The sequence below is a fragment of the Phyllobates terribilis genome, unplaced genomic scaffold, assembly GCF_046119375.1.
Source record: "Phyllobates terribilis strain yellow unplaced genomic scaffold, ASM4611937v1 Scaffold_3__8_contigs__length_932513732, whole genome shotgun sequence".
In the NCBI taxonomy this organism is placed as follows: Eukaryota; Metazoa; Chordata; class Amphibia; order Anura; family Dendrobatidae; genus Phyllobates; species Phyllobates terribilis.
In genome coordinates this window covers 207,385,771-207,405,954 of record NW_027362763.1, presented here as the reverse complement: position 1 = coordinate 207,405,954, position 20,184 = coordinate 207,385,771, and the positions used below count along the sequence as shown (strand labels likewise).

At 44.3% G+C, this 20,184-nt stretch overlaps 1 protein-coding gene across 2 annotated transcripts in view; it reads right to left on the bottom strand.

Annotated features, from left to right (window-relative positions):
• Nucleotides 1–20,184, bottom strand: part of FARSB (phenylalanyl-tRNA synthetase subunit beta) — a 58,917-nt gene that overhangs the window by 20,905 nt on the left and 17,828 nt on the right. For both annotated transcript variants that reach the window (XM_073674611.1, XM_073674612.1), the window contains exons 11-16: nt 20,006–20,067; nt 18,846–19,053; nt 12,412–12,492; nt 12,227–12,319; nt 11,861–11,978; nt 2,837–2,989 (exon numbers count right to left, since the gene is read on the bottom strand). In XM_073674611.1, coding sequence (XP_073530712.1) covers nt 2,837–2,989; nt 11,861–11,978; nt 12,227–12,319; nt 12,412–12,492; nt 18,846–19,053; nt 20,006–20,067 — 715 coding nt within the window. The remainder of the gene's footprint in view (nt 1–2,836; nt 2,990–11,860; nt 11,979–12,226; nt 12,320–12,411; nt 12,493–18,845; nt 19,054–20,005; nt 20,068–20,184) is intronic.

The following is a 20,184-nucleotide window of genomic DNA, read 5'->3' as shown; positions in this document are numbered from 1 at the left end:
TGAATAATTAGCGGACGCCATGTAGCGTTTGGAGAGCCCCTGATGTGCCTAAACAGTAGAAACCCCCCACAAGTGATACCATTTTGAAAACTAGACCCCTCAGGGAACTTATCTAGATGTGTGGAGAGCACCCTGAACCCCCAAGTCCTTTACAGAAGTTTATAACATGGAGCCGTGAAAATAAAAAAATCAAACTTTTTCCACAAAAATGATGTTTTAGCCCCAATTTTTTTTATTTTCACAAGGGTAAGAGGAGAAAATGGACCCCAAAAACTTTTGTGCAATGTCTCCTGCGTACGCCAATACCCCATATGTGGGGAAAATACAGTGTTTGGGCACGGCAGGGTTCAGGAGTGAAGGAGCACTGTGTGACTTTTTGAACGCAAAATTGGCTGGAATCGAGAGCGGACGCCATGTCGCGTTTAGAGAGCCCCTGATGTGCCTAAATATTGGAAACCCCCCACAAGTGACCCCATTTTGGAAACTACACCCCTCAAAGATTTTATCAAGGGGTATAGTGAACATTTTGAACCCAGAGGTACGACACAGAATTTGATAACATTAGGTCATCATATTGAATAAGTTGTCATTTTTATTACGCCGTTCCTCGTGCGGTATAAGTGATTAGACAACTTTATTCTTCGGGTCGGTACGATTACAGAGATACCAGAATCATATCGGGTTTTTATGACTGACAGCTGTCAGACACTAAAAGACGCATTTTTTGTAAAATCTAGCTTTTGCATCGCCATATTTTGAGAGCTATAATTTTTCCATATTTCGGCAGACAGTCATGTGACGGCTTGTTTTTTGCGGGATGAGTTGACGTTTTTATTGGTGCCATTTTCAGGCATGTGACATTTTTTGATCGCTTTCTTTTCCGATTTTTGGGAGGCAGAATAAACAAAAACTAACAATTCAGGAATAATTTTTTTTTTATGCTGTTCCTCGTGTGGTAAAATTGATAAGGTAGCTTTATTCTTTGGGTTAGTACGTTTACAGCGGTACCACATTTATATCATTTTTCTATGTTTTGGCGCTTTTACACAATAAAAGCTATTTTATAGAAAGAAAAATTTTTTTGCATCGCTTTATTCTGAGAGCTATAACTTTTTTATTTTTCGGCTGATGGAGCTGTATGGCGGCTTGTTTTTTGCGGGACAACATGACGTTTTCAGCTGTACCATTTTTATTTATATTCGTCTTTTTGATCGTGTGTTATTCCATTTTTTGTTTGGCAGTATGGTGATAAAGCATTGTTTTTTGCTTCGTTTTCTATTTATTTTTTTTACCGCGTTCACTGAAGGGGCTAACTAGTGGGACAGTTTTATAGGTCAGGTCGTTCCGGACGCGGCGATACCAAATATGTGTACTTTTATTATTTTGTTTTTTTCATAATATTTATTGATGGGTACATTATATTGTTATTTTTGATGGATTATTTTTTTTATTTATTTTTTAATATTTTTACAATTTTTTTTTCCATTTTTTAACACTTTTTAGACTTTTATTCTGTGTCCCACTCTGGGACTTTCACTTTTTTCATTTTGATTGCCTGTATAGCACAGGAATGCAGCACCATCCCTGTGCTATACAGACTGTCAGTGCTGCACAGGGAGAAGATTCTTTGGTCATGCACTGCGCATGACCAAAAAATCTTCCTGCTGTATGGTGACCCGGATGTTGTCATGATGACATCAGGTCATCATGGCAACATCCAGGAAGCCGCGGCAGACAGTGCTGGAGGCCGGAAGAGGAGGTGAGTATTGCAATCACCTCCCCTTGCCACCGCAATGCTGCGATCGCAGCATTGCCGGGCTTAATGTGCCGGGAGCAGTGCGGGACCGCTCCCTGCACATTGTCACAGCTGACACCCGGTACTATCAGCTGACACCCGGCGACGATCGCGCCCGCACAGCTTGTGTGCGGGCGCGATCGCCATGACGTACTATTCCGTACCTGGCTCTTAAAGCCCAGGGCACAGGTACGGAATAGTACGTCATGGGCTTTAAAGGGGTTAATGAGCCTTGCAATATGACTTAGGATAAAAGCCAAATCAGAATGCCAATGTAAGTTCTAGTCCTCCTCTTCTCTGAAGAGGCAATTTTCATATAAAATTTCTCAAAGGAGCATTGCACGGCGAATAAGCCTCCTTACATTAGCATGCCAGGGCTGGCATATCACACTCCATAAGGAGAAACCTTACCTCTTAGACCTCAGTCCAGAGCCTCTCACCTAACCAAATCAGATCTCGTACTCTGCACTGACGAGGGGCAACACCCCGAAACACCGTGTCTGCAAATTGAGATTCTGATTTGGCTTTTATCCCAAGTCATATTGCAAAGCTCGTTAAAGGGTCGATTGTGACTTGTAGGACTGCTGCTTCCAATAGGTGGCGCTATAGGATTCTAGTCCTCTTCCTCTCTGAAGAGGCAATTTGCATATTAAACTTCCCAAAGGAGCATTGCACGGTGAATAAGCCTCCTTACCCTGGCATGCCAGGGCTGGTATGTCACTCTCCACAAACAGAAATGTTACCTCTTAGGGGTGTATAGAGATGCTAGAGATGTTCTCCATGTTATAAACCCATCCATAAATCCATATTCTCATATCAAGCAACATCCTTTTGACATTGTGGTAAGTAAATCCTGCTATCTCACCGCAATTCGGCAGTGACCAAATTTATTATGTAGCTTGCAAGGCAAAAAAAGTCTTTAAATGTTAAGCAGCTGAAACTTTTTGGGAAGTTTTTTTCTCTTTCTGCAAGAAATCTACCCATGTACATGAAATGTATTGCAGACACTTATATATGTGCATACACTGTATATACTCTTACCTTCGGCATCTTTGATCCGGTATCCGCTCTCTGTGCCAGGGCAGACTGCTAATAGCTGCATGATGCGGTCCAGCAGGCCGTGTATGACCTCAAACCCTGGGTTCTTGTTGTAATACACCGCACAGAGGTGTCGATGATTCCTCGCCCCAACATCTTAGGAGTAAATAGAAAATAAATAAATAATAGTCAACCAGCTATCTTATAATTAGTGATGAGCGAGTATGTTCGGTTAACACTTTTGGCGAGCATGCTTGGGTGCTCGACGAGTATCTTCAGCGTACTCGGGTGTTATGTTTTAGTCACTCCAGTGCTCATGATTTGCGACTGTTTTACAGCTTTAATACATGTGAGGAATGCCTAAGAAACAAGCATTCCTCACATGTATTAACCCCTTCGCAACCCTGGGATTTTCCGTTTTTGCATTTTCGTTTTTTGCTCCCCTTGTTCCCAGAGCCTTAGCGTTTTTACTTTTTGGTCAATATGGCCGTGTGAGGGCTTATTTTTTGCGGGATGAGTTGTACTTTTGAACGACATTACTGGTTTTACCATATCGTGTACGGGAAAACGGGAAAAAAATTCCAAGTGCGGTGAATTGCAAAAAAAGTGCAATACCACAGATGTTTTTTTCTTACCACGTTCACTGAATGCTAAAACTGACCTGCCATTATTATTCTCCAGGTCATTACGAGTTCGTAGACACCAAACATGTACAGGTTCTTTTTTATTTAAGTGGTGAAAAAAAATTCCAAAGTTTGCTAAAAAAAAAAAAAAAAAAATGGCGCCAAGACCCGCAGTGTCTCCATTTTTCGGGATCTGGGGCTGGGTGAGGGCTTATTTTTTGCGCGCCGAGCTGAAGTTTTTATTGATACCATTTTGGGGTAGATCCGATGTTTTGATCGCCCGTTATCGCATTTTATTGCAATGTTGCGGTGACCAAAAAACGTAATTCTGGCGTTTAGAATTTTTTTCTCGTTACGCCGTTTACCAATCGGATTAATTCTTTTTTATATTGATAGATAGGAGACTAGAAGCAGCACATGTCAGCTGTAATAATCAGCTGACATGTGCCCGGATCAGTGTGGGCTCAGCGCCGGAGCCCTCACTGAACCGGGGGTTACAGCCTGGTGCGTACTAATACGCCACAGGCTGTAAAGGGGTTAAAGCTGTTAGTCGCAAATCATGCACATGGCATGACTCAAACATAACACCGAGCACGCCAAAGATACTCGGAAAACACCCGAGCATGCTCGTAATTCTCGAGTAACGAGCATGCTCGCTCATCACTGCTTATGATCTAAAACGATGTGTAGTCAGTGATACTTAGCGGAAAACACAAAGAAGCCAGATGGCAGTATTTGTGTGTCATTCCGGGGACCTTACCCAATATCATACTTTATTAATAATCGCTTCAGTATCAATGACCACGTGAAAATATATAGATCATCGGATCAGGGAATGATCAGATCTAATTCATCCAAAGGTTTTCACAGTAGTCAGTGGCACTGTGGGACCCATTCTGCCATGTAAACCCAGTATGGAGGTGACCAGGACAAGTGGCAATCACCATGATTAAGAATGAGAGATGAAAATAACAGGAGAACGGCGTAAACGGTAGACAAACAAGATAAGGAAAATCCCAAATCAGCTGCAGACGCGCTCTTTGTAGAAGTAAGAGGAGAAATTGGGAACAGACGTTGGAGAGCCGGACTCCAGCTGCACATTGTCAGCATCAAAAGCTCAGTATCTGCAGCGCACCCGCCACGTCCGGAGGATGGAGGCCCCGACCACTTTATCTGTTCTTCTAACAACCCCTGCAGTGAGCAGCAATTATACACCACGCCACATCTATCCGTGACAGGAGGCTCCGCGAGCACCAGCCATATAATGAAGGGCGCACATGTCAGCTCCGCAGACCAAGCTCACAACACAACATACATCCATTATCCGCACACTACAAAGTCACAATGCTCAGGAATCAAAGGAAGATGAAAAGAGTTATTACATATCTCCACAATACCGCAGGCCACGGAGGGGAAAGTGCAGGGGTTAACTGCTGGCGGGAGGCTTGTTCTAGGTTTTTCTTGCTGATTAGGAACAGGCAGGTTGTCAGGGGGTCTTACAGCTTAGTAATTAGGGTTGTCAGGTAGGGGGGCCATTAGGGTACACTCACACGGAAAGGATTGGCCACGAGCTGCAGCAATTGCCACAGAGAAATATCAGAACTAAATGGTAAGGATATCATGATAAACGTGCGCGGCCTGAATGGTCTGGCTGTGGATGGAAATATGGGGAGATGGGAACATGCGGCAGCCGTCTGCTGGGAACACCCAGTATACTGCAGGGCCTGGAGCAGGATTCGTGGCAAGGCCCACGGAGGTGTAGGCCACTCATCCGGCGCTCCCAATCCATGAGGCGTAGGCCTCTTCATGACTCAGGAGTTTCTGACTCCAGTCCATCTCCTCATCAACACCAGTGTGAACAACGCTGCTCTTGATGTGTACTAAATTAACATTTTTCGATCAAAAAAGTGTACAAGCTATCCCAATGAGACAAGGTGTACCCAGTCCGGATGGTCCCTACTCTGGTAAGTCACCTCGCTATTTGCCAGCAGGCCTCAACATACAGGGGGGGGGGCAGAGCTGGACCTGGAAGTAACTGTGCTTCACTTCTGTCTGTGGAAAGCTTGATACAGTGGTGTGAAAAAGTGTTTGCCCTCTTCCTGATTTCTTATCCTTTGGCATGTTTGTCACACTTAAATGTTTCAGATCACAAAAAAAATTTAAATATTAGACAAAGAAAACACAAGTAAATTCAAAATGCAGTTTTTAAATGAATGTCTTTATTACTAAGGGAAAAAGAAATCCAAACCTACAGGGCCCAGTGTGAAAAAGAAATCCAAACTTACAGGGCTCTGTGTCAAAAAGTGATTGCCCACCCCCTCCTTAAAACATAAATTAACTGTGATTTATCACATCTTTGGGAAGCGGAGTTGAATTTCCCTAGCCACACACAGACCTGATTACTGCCACACCTGTTCTCAGTCAATAAATCACTTAAATAGGACCTGTCTGACAAAGTGAAGTAGACCATAATATCCTCAAAAGCTAGACATCATGCTGCGATCCAAAGAAATTCAGGAACAAATGAGAAACAAAGTAATTGACATCTATCAGTCTGGAAAAGGTTATAAAGCCATTTCTAAAGCATTTTGAGTTTACTTGTGTTATCTTTGTCTAATATTTAAATTTGTTTTGGGATCTGAAACATTAAAGTGTGACAAACATGCAAAACAATAAGAAATCAGGAAGGGGGCAAACACTTTCACACCACTGTATTAAACCACTGTATATAGGGTACATAGACCAAGGGGGCGGCCACATTCCGAAATGTACTAAGTACAAGAGACTGAAGCCAAACCAAACAACATGGGCCGGCACACCACTTAGTATAAGTGTAATATCTAGGTGCAAATACACCATGTGGCCATTAACAGACAAATATAACCGAGAGCAAAAATAATGCATAGAAACCCTTCAGTAGGTAAATAGTGACACGTGTAGAAAACATAGGGTACTAAGTTAAAAAAATTTTGATCAAAAATACTAAGAGTTGTTTGTGCTCAGTACATTTGGGGATGTGGCCGCTGTGAGAGCAGGATTTATATTTATCTATTCTGACTCCATTTTAATTTTTGTACGTTTATTTCCTTACTCGCAGAATGGAGTCTATGTAAGGGGGCGAACCCAAGGAGTATAACCACATCTAGACCCAAAAGCTGGGAGTCAATAGTGTTAGATTTAGCCAATTAGATGTATGCATGCTAAAGCCAGCACATATTTAGAGATAAGCTGAGCCAATTATATTGTTATAAAGTATGAATACTAATAACCTATATAAAGAGCGACCAGATGATGTAATAAAATAGTTCTGTTCTGATACTGAGAGTGTCAGTGTGGTTCTCTCTCTTTGTACATGTACAATTTAATTTGGAGCAGACACAACATCTCAGAACGCCCCACAATACGTGGTGACGACACCCCCTCCTTGGTCCGGGTACCTCATATATGCAGCTTTCCATAGGCAGGTGTAACAGTCAGGCACAAGTCCTGCTCTGCCCCATCTATTTTGAGGCCCGTTCACACATAGCGAGACGAGTGACTAGAGTAGGGACCATCCTGATTGGGTACACCTGGTCTTCGTGGGATGGTTTTATGTTTTTTTAAACAAAAAATGTTAACCAAGTACCCCATGTTCTTTTAGATGTGTTACTATTGATTCACTTACTGCCGTGTTTCTACGCATTGTTTTTATTCTAGGATCTCTGTCTATTAATGGCCATAGTGTGTATGTGCACCTACACATTACTCTTATACTAACAGGTGTACTGACCTAGCTTTTTTGGTTAAGCCAATACACAGAGACCGGTGCAGAGGTGAATGGACCCACGGAGGAGAAGTGTCTGCTGTGCTTTTCATTGCACAAATATGCACCCCGGCGTTTTTATATTTCACCGCTGGAGTGATGTCACTAATTTAAGTTGGGAAAAAGAGGAAGGTGATCCAGCTTCTGATCCATGAATCAAGATGGTGCAGATAAACTCAAAGTCTTTATTTCACAAATTTCCAAACATCAAGAATTAGGATAAAAACATCAAAAATTCTCCATATTGGGAGATGGTTGGGAGGGACATAGGGCGAAAAAAATCTAAGAACCACACGCGTTTCAAAAGCATGTTTAAACCAAGTTTAAGAATGCTCTTGCGTTCGAAATACGTCTGTTTCTTCTAATTTTTTTCCCCTATGTCCCCCATACTATCTCCCAATATGGAGAATTTTTGATGTTTCTTGCCCTAATTCTTGATGTTTGGAAATTTTTAATTTTTTTAAATAAAATCTTCATGATTTTATCTGCACCATCTTGACTGATGGATCAGAAGCTGGATCACCTTACTCTCTTTCCCAGTGTCTACTCACACCGAGCAGTGGAGTGCATCGCGGGCTTCTGGACAGATTGAACTACATTGTTGGGTGAGCTAGCTTTTTTTCCTTTTCACACTAATTTAAAGTTCCCTGCCCCCAGTCTTATAATCACCAGCCGCTGTCTTTATCTGTTCCCAGCGCCGCTCCAGTTGCTCCAGCAGTTTGTGACCTGCTGGATGGCTTCAGTGTTTGCTGGCCGATCCAGAAGTCAGAACTCAATGTAAGTCTATGAGAACAGAACAAGATTGTGACCGTTACCTCTCACTTCCAGTCAGTCAGAAGCTGCGGTCACAAGATGGAGGAGCCGGGACAAAAGCGGTGCTGGGAAGAGCAGAAGACTGCGGCTAGCAAGCATATTACTATGGACAGGGAACATGTACCACCAATACCACTGCAGCGGTGAAATAAAAACAAACAAACGCTGGAGTGGTGCCTGAATGGAGTCTAGAAGTAGAGAACGTTCCTCTATTCATTACTTCCCAATGCTCAGAGGATGACTTGGGAGACTCTCGGCCAGCCCGTGTTTTGCGATCCGAGAACGGACTGATGATGGCGGACATCTGAAAGAGCCCCTATTCTGACTGCCATATACTCCACTAGTAAAGTTTTACCCAATTGAAGAAAACTATGGTACTTCCCTCCTCTGGATTAATGGCAGAATAGGTTGGCGATATGTCTTTTTTAGCCTGGCTTTAGATCTTCGGCTGTTTTTTAGCTGTTTACTCGCTGACCTAAATGAGTCAGATCTCAGACCACTTGTGTGACTGCAGCGTGTCCAAGATAAAAGTCAAAAATCATTTACTAACGTATGATTCAGCTGTGCACTAGAAAGACATCTATATATAGGGTTTCCTGGAAGCAAAAGTATTAAAAGGAGTCTACCAACGAGGCCAAAGTGATTCAGAGATTACACAGATGATTAACCTTCCGGCTCGTGACCAAATGTCGGCTTATTCTACTGTTGTCAAAGAAGAACGTCCCTTTCTTTGAACACCACAAGTTTCTGCAGATGTTGGACACTTCTAACTACAAGTCCCAGAATGCCTTCACTAGTTGTCTTATAGCATTATAGTATAGGGTTTACTAAACCTGGTGTACACAAGGGAGGGGGGACTGTGCAGTTGGCATTATTAAAGGGGCTTATGGTCAAGGGGAGTTGTGAACTTCTCGGCTGTAAGTGGGAGTTCCCCTATTTGTAAAACTCAGAGGTCAATGAAGGCAGGAGTCTTTTCAGGCTACTCACACTGGACCATTTGTGGCCGGTCTGCTGGACAAACGTCATGGAATCTGGATATTGCTCCTTCTTGTCCCTACAGTTCTGATATATCATTTTACTGGGATTGGCCCATAATCATGATAGGTGATCAATCGAAGATCCGACTGCTGGGACACCCACTGATCACAAGAACAAAGGTCTCCAAGTCAAGTGTGAGACTGGAGTGGTAGTGAGCACGTGCGCCCACCACTCCATTACCCGTCTATAGGTGTCCAGCATGCTCACTACTGCTCCACTTATACCTTCATGGGATCTCAGCAGCAACACCCCCAGTGCTCACACATCTATCCTGTGGACGGCATCATGGGACAACCCGTCTAAGAGGAAGACAGATCCAGATGTACAGGGTTTGTACAGAAACCAGTGTTGCTCTTGTATTGTTCTCGCAGGCTCATTCAGTGAGAAATGTAAGGAGCTATGGCCGTTCTCACTTTATGGCCGTACTCACTTCAGAATAATTTGTTGGCTTCCCTCAGTGGGGGTCCTACTGCTGTGGCCTTTTCTGCCATTTTGTGATGTTCTCTCTCTGACCTGTTACACGGAAATCCACGGATATAAAGAGCTGTAATACATCCTGTCCACAAGGACCAAAGTCTCCACCATCACAGATGACGACAAACTAATACATCAATACTGATGGATGGCCGAGGCCGTAACACTTGTATAATACTAGTATTCTCCTGCCGCCTGCTGGCAAGCTGTGGTAAGATCAGATGACATGGCTCTTGAAGGGAGATGAAAATCAGATATGTATTCCAATGATTTAGGAAGAGCAAATGTAAAGCAAGTGAGGGCTTATCACTATGACTGCTGGGACCCCCGTTGCTCCTCTGAAGCTGAACGTTAGCATCTGCTTCTTCCATTTGTCATCTGGGCATTAAACCACAACTTAGTCCCATTCACACTATGCAAGGAAAAGCTGAAGAGGCTTCTGCTCCTTAGGCCTCATTCCTAAATCAGTGTATTGCACTGTGGTTTTTCTTTTTTATTTTGCTGACCAATGTTCAGCGTAAAAAACTAGAGATCTGATTTGTCTTCCATGCTGCATCCGTGTGCAGTCTGTCAGTCCATTATTCTCTGACTACAGAAAATAAAAGCTTGTGAAACCCCCATAAGGCTCTGTGCACACAGCATCTTTTTCGGGCAGATTCCACCTGGAATCCACCTAAAAAAGTGCCGCAAAAGAGCCACAGAAAATTAACACATTGTACAGCAATGTCAAAACGACCTTGCTGTGCACATGTTCTGTCACTTCTTGTACCTGCTTCAGGGTTACGAAAAGCCCAAAACAGCTAAAAGAAGTAACACGCTCATTTGTTGGGCGGCTTCCACTGGTAATCCGGCACTCTCTATACTCACAGTATAGGGTGATAGCTACCTCAGGAAAATGAACGCTGGCACATGGATTACACAGGGATAAAAATGTTTCTTTTTTTTGCAGGACGGTATAAAATCATTGATGTGTCAATTACGCCCTAAATATCCTTGGCTCTCTGCGGGTGCTATAGACTTTAACTAGAGTGGGATCACATATACACAACCACTGCTCCATGCGGGAAGGGGCCATTGGATCGCTGTTCTTGTACCCAAAATAAAAGGTGGGCCCAGTATCTATTCTGGGAATACCAGTTTAAGGCAGGTGACCTTGGTGGTCCCAGACTGATCATCAAAGGGGTATTCCCAGTTATAACTGGTCTCCTACTATGTGAACAATGTCCTTGATTAAATGGAGAGGTGGCCAAGCATGTGCTCTGCCAATCTATTCAAGGTCTACAGGAGTGACGAAGATAACCAAGCACAATCCTCTTCTATGACCCTCAGTCCTATGAAGTGACAGCACAGAAATGTGACCATCGCTCTGTGTGTACAGGAGACACAGGACCCTGTTCTGGAGATCAGGTCTGAGTATGCAGCTATCCTGTGACAGCATATCCAAGAGCTTAGCCATTTTGAAATATGATGGAGATAGCCCTTTGATCACACTGCAGATATTGGCTGCTCATGTGGAGCCCCTGCTAACAACTTCCACATATTCATTCTACACTATACTCCTATATCCGTTTTGGCTAAAGAGTCTTTCCAGGGATTGGATTTTGATGGCATATTCATATTACTAGGACAGGTCATCAATATCTGATCCATGGGGTGTCCAATACCCAGCAGTCCCGCCGATCCAGCTTAGGTGGTGGTTGGATGTAGAAAATACATGGAACTGAAACAGCATGGCTCCATGCACTGTGTAGTATCCAATCCCGGATACTGTAGCTCAGCTCCTATTCACTTCAATAGTAACTGAGAATGGCCGCTACACAGTGAATGAAGAGATGTGATCCAGCTCTGTACATGGCTACTGCCTGAGCCGAAAACAACTGATCCAGGGGGTTACGGCTGTCAGACCCCACAGATCAGATATGGAGGGCCCATTCTAAGGATAGATCATAAGTGTCTTAACCCTGGAAACCTCTTTTAAAACCAGACTGCTGACCAGGCTCATAATGCCTCATGTGAAGACGTCCCTTCCATCTGTACCCTGCAGCCTACACCGTCCAGATATGAACTCACAGGCAGCCGCTCTGATAACACATGTATGGGAAATCAGTGACATGATGGTGCTCACTATTCTCCATTGTCTACCACCGACACCGTACAACACCTGTCCCCAAATATCTGCCAGCTGTAGATCTGCCACTATGGCCAAATAAAGGAGAAAGCACACAGCTATATACACGTGCTGGGAAGCCGGAGAAGTTACTGGTCGGTAGTCATTACCTTTAGAGTTGTCTTTTGTCACCACATCAGATATTTCAAAAAGTTTTAAGGGGAGAGGCATTTTGCGGTTGGCCGCAATAGTTTTCAACAAGCCAGGCAGTAAAGATGTGCGGGCCACCTGAGAAATAGAGAAGGCAGAGGTGAAACACAGAGTATTTCAGGTTGAAATTAGCTTAAAGGGCTAGTCTGAAGAAAGACATTTATAGAATATCTAAAGGGTATGTCATAAATGTCTGAAAGATGTGCGTCCCCACATCTCCGGGCATCTGACCAGCGGTGAGTGAGAGGTGGCCGCACCGGTGCTGGCTCTCGTGGCTGCAGAGCAGGGAGGGTGAACTCAAACACACCGCTATGTCCACAACTGACCTGAAATTCTGCAGTCTTGGGATTTGCAATGTGTGCAGCGTTGGTAGCAGAGACAGGAATACCCAGTTTATCTGCAATATCATCAACTGAACACTGTGGGCACAAAGTACAGAGAAGGCATCAGGGTCCTTTCAGAAAGAATTAAAAAGACAATTGGGGAGATGTTAAATGGGCATTGGGCTCACCAAGGCGAACGTCAGCGCTTCAGTAAAGCCGGCAGCAGCCAAGTCCTGGCGCAGCAGTTCTGTCAACTTGTTCAGAGAAAGCTGGAGATAAAGATAACAAAGAGGGTAGATGCCGATCACTAGAAGCGTACGGCAGGTTCTATACAGGGGCACGCTACATCTCAGGATTTATTCTCAAGCTCAAAAGCCATTTATTATAATCACACTCTCTGTGATTACAGATTGTGCCTTAATCAGAACTACCAAAAATATATGATCACCTTCAACTAAAATATCCATTTCTGATATACTCACCATAAAGTAAACCGCTATCCTTATCATAAAACAACCCCAAAGAGATATTTCATGAAAACAAGCCCAAGCTAAGAGGAAAGCTGGACAATCCCGGGGCAGAAGTGATCTGGATTGCATCTCCCAGTGCAGGTCAGCTTCACTTCCTGTGACATGCAGGGGACGGGAGGGGGGGAATATGATAATTAAGCATATAGGTGGGGATTTGGGGGCATAATAAGCACATAGGCGGGGATTGCTCTGCGTCCCCCAGACGCCAAGCCTGTACAAAATAGAATTGATTAAAGCGATTTTCTCTGCAATCAAACCTCTACTATGGCCATACAGGTGTGAATACATTTACTTTTCTATACCCTGTATGGCCATAGTAGAGGTCTAATAACTCCAAAGTGGTGACAGATTCCCTTTAAACCTTTCCAGTAGAGGGGATACATTTATGGATATGTATTCCTGAGGCTTTTTTGTAATAATTACTCCAAGGTACTTGAATTTCTTGCCGATTTGGGTGTGAGCCAATGAGACCGAGCTTGGGGGTGGGGGGTCAAATGGTAATAAGACCGACTTGTCCCAATTAATAGAGAGACCTGACCATTTTCCAAACTGCTCGATAATACTCATAAGAGGGTCAATTGACCACTGGACGTCTCCAATATAAAGCAGCAAATTGTAAGGGTATAGAGAGATACCCATTCGTCCAGATTATCATACTCAAAACCTACTAAAAGGCAGGCTTTAGGTTCAATAGAAACCACGAAAAGAAGGGAGACAGAAGGTATCCCTGTCGTGTGTCCTTGCCCAATGCTATTGGATCAGAAAGGAGGCTGTTGGTCCTTATTTTAGCTTGAGATCTAGAACATAAAAGTTGTATATACAAAAGGAAGTTGGGGCCTACTTCCAATCGTCTAAGGACCGACCATAAATATCTCCACTTCACGCTGTCATATGCCTTGAAGCATCAAGAGAAAGGATAGCCTTATCACTAATGTTGAGCGATACCTTCCGATATCAGGAAATATCGGATCGGATTGGATCGGGCCGATACCCAAAAAGTATCGGATATCGCCGATTCCGATACCGGAAACCAATGCAAGTCAATGGGACACAAATATCGGAATGAAAATAAACCCTTTCTTTCCTTGTAGGTTAATTCTACATGAAGGCAAACAACTAACAATAATGTAGAATGTATTGGGGGAGGTGGTTGCCCAAATCAATGGGAACAGTGCTCACAGTGAAATATGAAAAGCCGGCAATTCAGCAGCGGCATACACCGGTACCCGACAATTTAGAACAGAAAGAATAGAGCTTCACACATACATTAGATAGATAGAAACATGTCAGTCACATATCTAAGAAGTACAGTGATAGTGTTGATTACTGTACTTGTCATTTAGTGTTAAAATAAAGGATTTATAAAAAAAAAAAATTGGCGTGGGGTTCCCCGTAATTTTAGTCTCTAGCGGAGGTTAAGCAGACAGCTGGGGCAGATGTTTGAAGCCTGGGAAGGGGGTAATACCCACGGAGCTTCCCAGGCTACTAATATCAGCCCCCAGCTGAATACCTAGCCTTTACTAGCTATTAAAATGGGGGACCCCCCCAAAAAAATGACGTGGGGTCCCCCCTATTTTAATAGCTAGCAAAGGCTAGGCAGACAGCTGGGGGCTGATATTAATAGCCCAGGAAGTGTGCCATGAATATTGGCCCCCTCTCAGGCTAGAAACAGCAGCCGTCAGCCGCCCCAGAAATGGCGCATCCATAGGATGCGCCAATTCTGGCACTTAGCCTCGCTCTTCCCACTGCCCTGTAGCGGTGGCAGTGGGGTAATAGGGTTGGGGTTGATGTCAGCTTATAATGCCAGCTGACATCAAGCCCAGGTTAGTAATGGAGAGGCGTCTATAAGACACCCCCATTACTAACCCCATAGGCAAAGTTAAAAAAAAAACACAAACACCCAGAATAAAGTACTTTAAATGAAATAAACACACAATTCTTTATTGTTCTAAATTAAACCATACTTACCATCACGCCCATTCCAGCTGAAGTCAACGATCTCCTGCAATAAAAGAAAAATAATAAAGCAACATCATCCTTACCTTACCATGGTTCCCAGGACAGCTCCAGCTCTGCTACATCGAGATGACAGGCTGGACCGCAGCAGAAAGCTGCCATCCAGCCTGTCATCCCGCGGACACTGAGAAGCGCAGGCATGCTTGCGCTCCTCAGTGTCAGGCTGTGACGGCATCCAGATGAGCAGAGTCTCTCACGCTCACCGCATGCGCAGGAGAATTCTCCCACGCTGTCAATGACGTGCATGAGGTGAGCTGAGTTCATTGTCGGCTCCTCGGGATGCCGTCACAGCCAGACACTGAGGAGCGCAAGCATGCCTGCGCTTCTCAGTGTCTGCGGGATGACAGGCTGGATGGCAGCTTTCTGCTGCGATCCAGCCTGTCATGTGAATGTAACAGAGCTGAAGCTGTCCTGGGAACCATGGAAAGGTAAGGATGATGTTGCTTTATTATTTTCTTTTATTGCAGGAGATCGTTGGCTTCAGCTGGAATGGGCGTGACGGTAAGTAGAGTTTAATTTAGAACAATAAAGAATTGTGTGTTTATTTCAATTAAAGGACTTTATTCTGGGTGTTGTGTTTTTTTTAAATACTTTACTAGAAATTCATGGCGGTCATTGTCTAATATTGGCGTGACCCCGCGAATTTCGGGCTTAGGGCCAGCGGATAATACAAAGTTGGCCCTAACCCCTTTATTACCCAGTGAGCCACCGCACCAGGGCCCTGGATGAGCTGGATACAGCGCCAGAAGATGGCGCTTCTATGAACGCAACATTTTCTGAGGTGGCTGCGGACTGCAGTTCGCAGCAGGGGGGGCCCACAAAGCTTGGTCCTCCCTGCGCTGTGGATTCCAGCCCCCAGCTGCTTAGTTGTACCTGGCTGGACACAAAAAAAGGGCGAAGCCCCACCTATTTTTTTTTTTTTTAAACTTATTTCATGAAATTCATGAAATAATAAAAAAAAAAAAGGGCTTCCCTATATTGTTGTGTCCGGCCAGGTACAATTAGGCAGCTGGGAGTTGGGGGCAGCCCGTTCCTGGATTCTGTACCTGGCTGGCATACAAAAATATGGCAAAGCCCACGTCAAAATTTTTGGGAAAAATTAATTAAAAAATAAATAATAATTTAGGGACTGCATCTTTATTAACCCCTCAAGTGTCATTTAGTGTTAAAATAAAGGATTTATTAAAAAAAAAAATGGCGTGGGATCCCCCGTAATTTTAGTCTCCAGCGGAGGTTAAGCAGACGGCTGGGGCAGATGTTTGAAGCCTGGGAAGGGGGTAATACCCACGGAGCTTCCCAGGCTACTAATATCAGCCCCCAGCTGAATACCTAGCCTTTACTAGCTATTAAAATTGGGGACCCCCCCAAAAAAATGACGTGGGGTCCCCCCTATTTTAATAGCTAGCAAAGGCTAGGCAGACAGCTGAGGGCTGATATTAATAGCCCAGGAAGTGTGCCATGAATATTGGCCCCCTCCCAGGCTAGAAACACCAGCCGTCAGCCACCCCAGAAATGGCGCATCCATAGGATGTGCCAATTCTGGCACTTAGCCTCGCTCTTCCACGCTGTCCTGGTGCGGTGGCAGGGGGTAATAGGGTTGGGGTTCATGTCAGCGCCAGCTGCCATGAAGCCCAGGTTAGTAATGATGGGCGTCTATAAGACACCCCCATTACTAACCTACAGTGTTAAAAAGAAAAAACACACACTACACCCAGAAAAAAATAATTTATTTCAAATAAAACACACCATTTTATTTAATTCTTAGTTTACTAAAAAAAAATAGTTACCTGTCCACGTTCCTGCGCTGATCTCCCATGCACAGCTGTCACATCTGGAGATGGTGACAGCTGTGCATGGCTGCTGTAAGCTCACACTGCCGGGAACACGTCCGCTCCCGGCAGCGTGAGCCCTGACTGAGGTCACCGGAGTGCATTCAGTCAGCGCAGCTCCGGAGACCTCCTTTACGGCACTGCTGTACCGTGGGAATTTCTCACGGTACAGCAGGGCCGTAAAGGAGCTGACCGGAGCAGCGCTGCCTGAACTCCGGGGAACCCGCTTATGCAATGATGGGGCTGCTTTACGGCCCCGTCATTCTAGCGGCGGCAGCGGTTCAGAGCGGTCACATTCTATGTGGCAGCTCTAAACTGGAGATCTTCGTGGGACACTCGTGGACTACTAAGGAGGGGTAAGGATAAGGTTGTGGTTTATTATTTTATATTTTATTACAGGAGATCGATGGCTTCGGGGAATTAGGTGTCTAGGTGAGTATAGGTGTAGTTTTTTATTTTTTACTTTATTTTAGGTGGCGATCGGCAGGGACAGGTAATGTATAAACTAATTTATTTTAGGTAACCACTGGCCACCAATGAAATGTATTTAAAATTTATTGGGGACACAGTAGGGCAATTTAAATAGCAGGATCAGGCTGATGGGAACTACTGCTCCCATCGAGCTGATCCTGCTGGCACGAGTGGACGGGGGACAGACATAGGCCGATGGGAGTAGTAGTGTCACATCGGCCTATGTCTGCCTGCACGCACACACTAATCATGACCGGTCTGATGGTCTGCGAGGTGTGGCTGACCTGTGCGGCCGTGGGAAAGTTCATGTGAGTTCATGCAATGCAGTGAAGCATGAACTCACATGAACCCTCTGAGGGCACCGCGGCGACTTCAAATGAACAGCTGATCAGCATCACCTGATACCTCAGCTGTTCATTTGAAATAACCGGCGGGAAAGCGCAGCACAGAACGGGAAAGCCGGCGGTGAAGTCTTTTCATTGCCGGCTTCCCCGCCCGGGTCCTTCGCTCCCCGCTCCTTGGTGCTGCGCTCCCCGCCCGGTCCTAACTTACGATTGGGATGGTAGGTGGCGAGGGGAGCGGAGGATCGGGGTGGGAGGCTGCGGGGAAGCGAGTATGGGGCTGAGTGATTGTTTAAAAGCCGGCGGGCGGTAAAAAGCCGCCGCCTTTTAAACAATCAGGAGAATTCTGGGATGGCATTCTGATGACAGGCTGGATCGCAGCTGAGCGCTGCCATCCAGCTTGTCATCCTTTAGAGACACTGCAGAGCGCAGGCATTATGGGAACTTCCGATTCCGGTATCCGATATTGTAAAAATATCGGAACTCAGTATCGGAACTCCAATACAGCGAATATCGGCCGATACCCGATATTACAGTATCGGAATGCTCAACACTACTTATCACCAATTATTGTATTTGAGGTCTGTAAATTTAAAAATAATCTTCGGAAGTTTGAAGATCTATTTGTGGATCTATTTGTGATCAAGCCTGATTGGACCTGATGAAGGACTTCAGTAATAATTTGAAATAATCTATTTGACAAAGCCTTTGCTATAATTTTGGTATCAACTGAAAGAAGAGAAAAGGGCAGATATGGTTCAGGGCATAGTGGATCCTTTCCTGGTTTTAAAAGGACAACTACAATTGCCTCACTCATAGAGTTTGGCATTCGTCCAGAACATAAGACATCATTGAAGGTCTCTAACAGTTTAGGAATCAATAGATCACTATATTGTTTTTAAAATTCACTTGGTAATCCATCGGAGCCTGGTGCCTTCTCATTAGACACATCTTACACTGATGGTTAAAACGGACAAACGGGCCGTACACTGATGGTTAAAATGGACAGACGGGCAGTACACTGATGGTTAAAATGGACAGACGGGCAGTACACTGATGGTTAAAATGGACAGACGGGCCGTACACTGATGGCACACCGATGGTAAAAACGGACAGAAGGACCATATACTGCAGACACACTGATAGTAAAAACGGACAGACGGACCGTACACTGATGGCGCACTGATGGTAAAAACAAACCATGCACTGATCGTAAAAACGCACACACGAACCGTACACTGATGCACAACACTGATGACACCGGTACCATTTTTTCACATACGTCTTTAAACATGGACGTGTGAATGAGGCCTTACAGACTATTTTTTAACTGTAATAACAGAGAAATGTAATTAAAAAAAGCTTCAGAATTGGTATTTTATAGAGGTATGAACCAGACATGTCTGCACTAGAAGAGGACATCGGGGGCACTCACCTGGTTAGCAATGGTGTACGTTTTAGGGATGGTCATTTGGATGTTGTTATAACCATAAGCTACAGCGGCATCCTCCACAATGTCACAGGCATGAATAATGTCCGCTCTCGTAGGGGGGACCTCAATCTCCAGCTGCACTCCATCTTCTAACACACGAGATTTCAGACACATCCGGGTGAGTAGTTTAGCCAATTTGTCTGGGGTCTCTCTGGAGAAATGGAAATAACAAAACTATATAGTGATTCTTTATCAGCTCTCATTAATTGGGCTGCACTATCAATATTATTAGAAAGGTATTCCAGTAAGAACAAACTAACCCTTATCCACAGAATAGGTGATAACTACTAAATTGAGGTAGGGGGGATCCAACTGCTGAGAGCCCCATCAATTACCAAAATGGGTAACTTCTGTCTCCCGTTGGATGGGGCTGCAGTGGAGTATGTGAACGGTTGCTCCGGTCATTCTCTATGAGGCTGATGGAAGCAGTCCCATAGACAATGAAAGCACATTTTTTTGACTGCATGGCTAACAAAAGTCTGCAGCAGAAACAAGTTACAAGCTACATGTCACAATGGGACTAATCCTGGTGCAGATCTGCACCCGCCTCTGAAATCCAAGAGTCAGCGTTGGATTTCTGGAACAGATCATGTAGAAACTATTGCACCACTTCATTGAGCAACCCCGCTTTACACAGAGATTACACAAGGACTATGTGGGGTAAAAGTGAACACCCTTTATACATACTATGGGGGATTCTGAATTTAGGATAACAGTTTCAACAAGAGAAAAACATGTCTGTCCTCATTTTAGGACCAAACACGTGGAATATCCAGGAGGGACCTCATATGTTATGATGGGGTCCATTTAGATACCATTTGGTTTTTAAAACGGAAAAGAAAGTGCAGCATGTAGAACTCTTTCTAAATACTGACACATAATGTAACCAGAAGGACCCCATAAAAATAATCAATGGGGTCCCCTTGCTCCCATTATGCAATGCATGCATTTTGGAAACCAATTCCACTTGTCTATTCCTAAAATGAAACAGACAGACTGTCAAAATGCAACATAGCAGAATTGCCAGTATTGGGGGTACATAAATGAGGTTATAGTTTAGTCACTAGACTGTTCAAGCAAGAAATTATTTTCACATTTCTTACCTGATCCCAATTTTGCTGTTGATTTTCTCAGCTGTAAGAGTTTCTGTCCTGTACGCCAGCTCCTGTATACCGAACAGTGATATGTTACCATTAACCTATCGTGTTACTGCCTCCTACTGGCAGGATCTAAAGATACATACAGGCATTGTGAATGTTCCTATTGTCGTATTCTAGCAAAA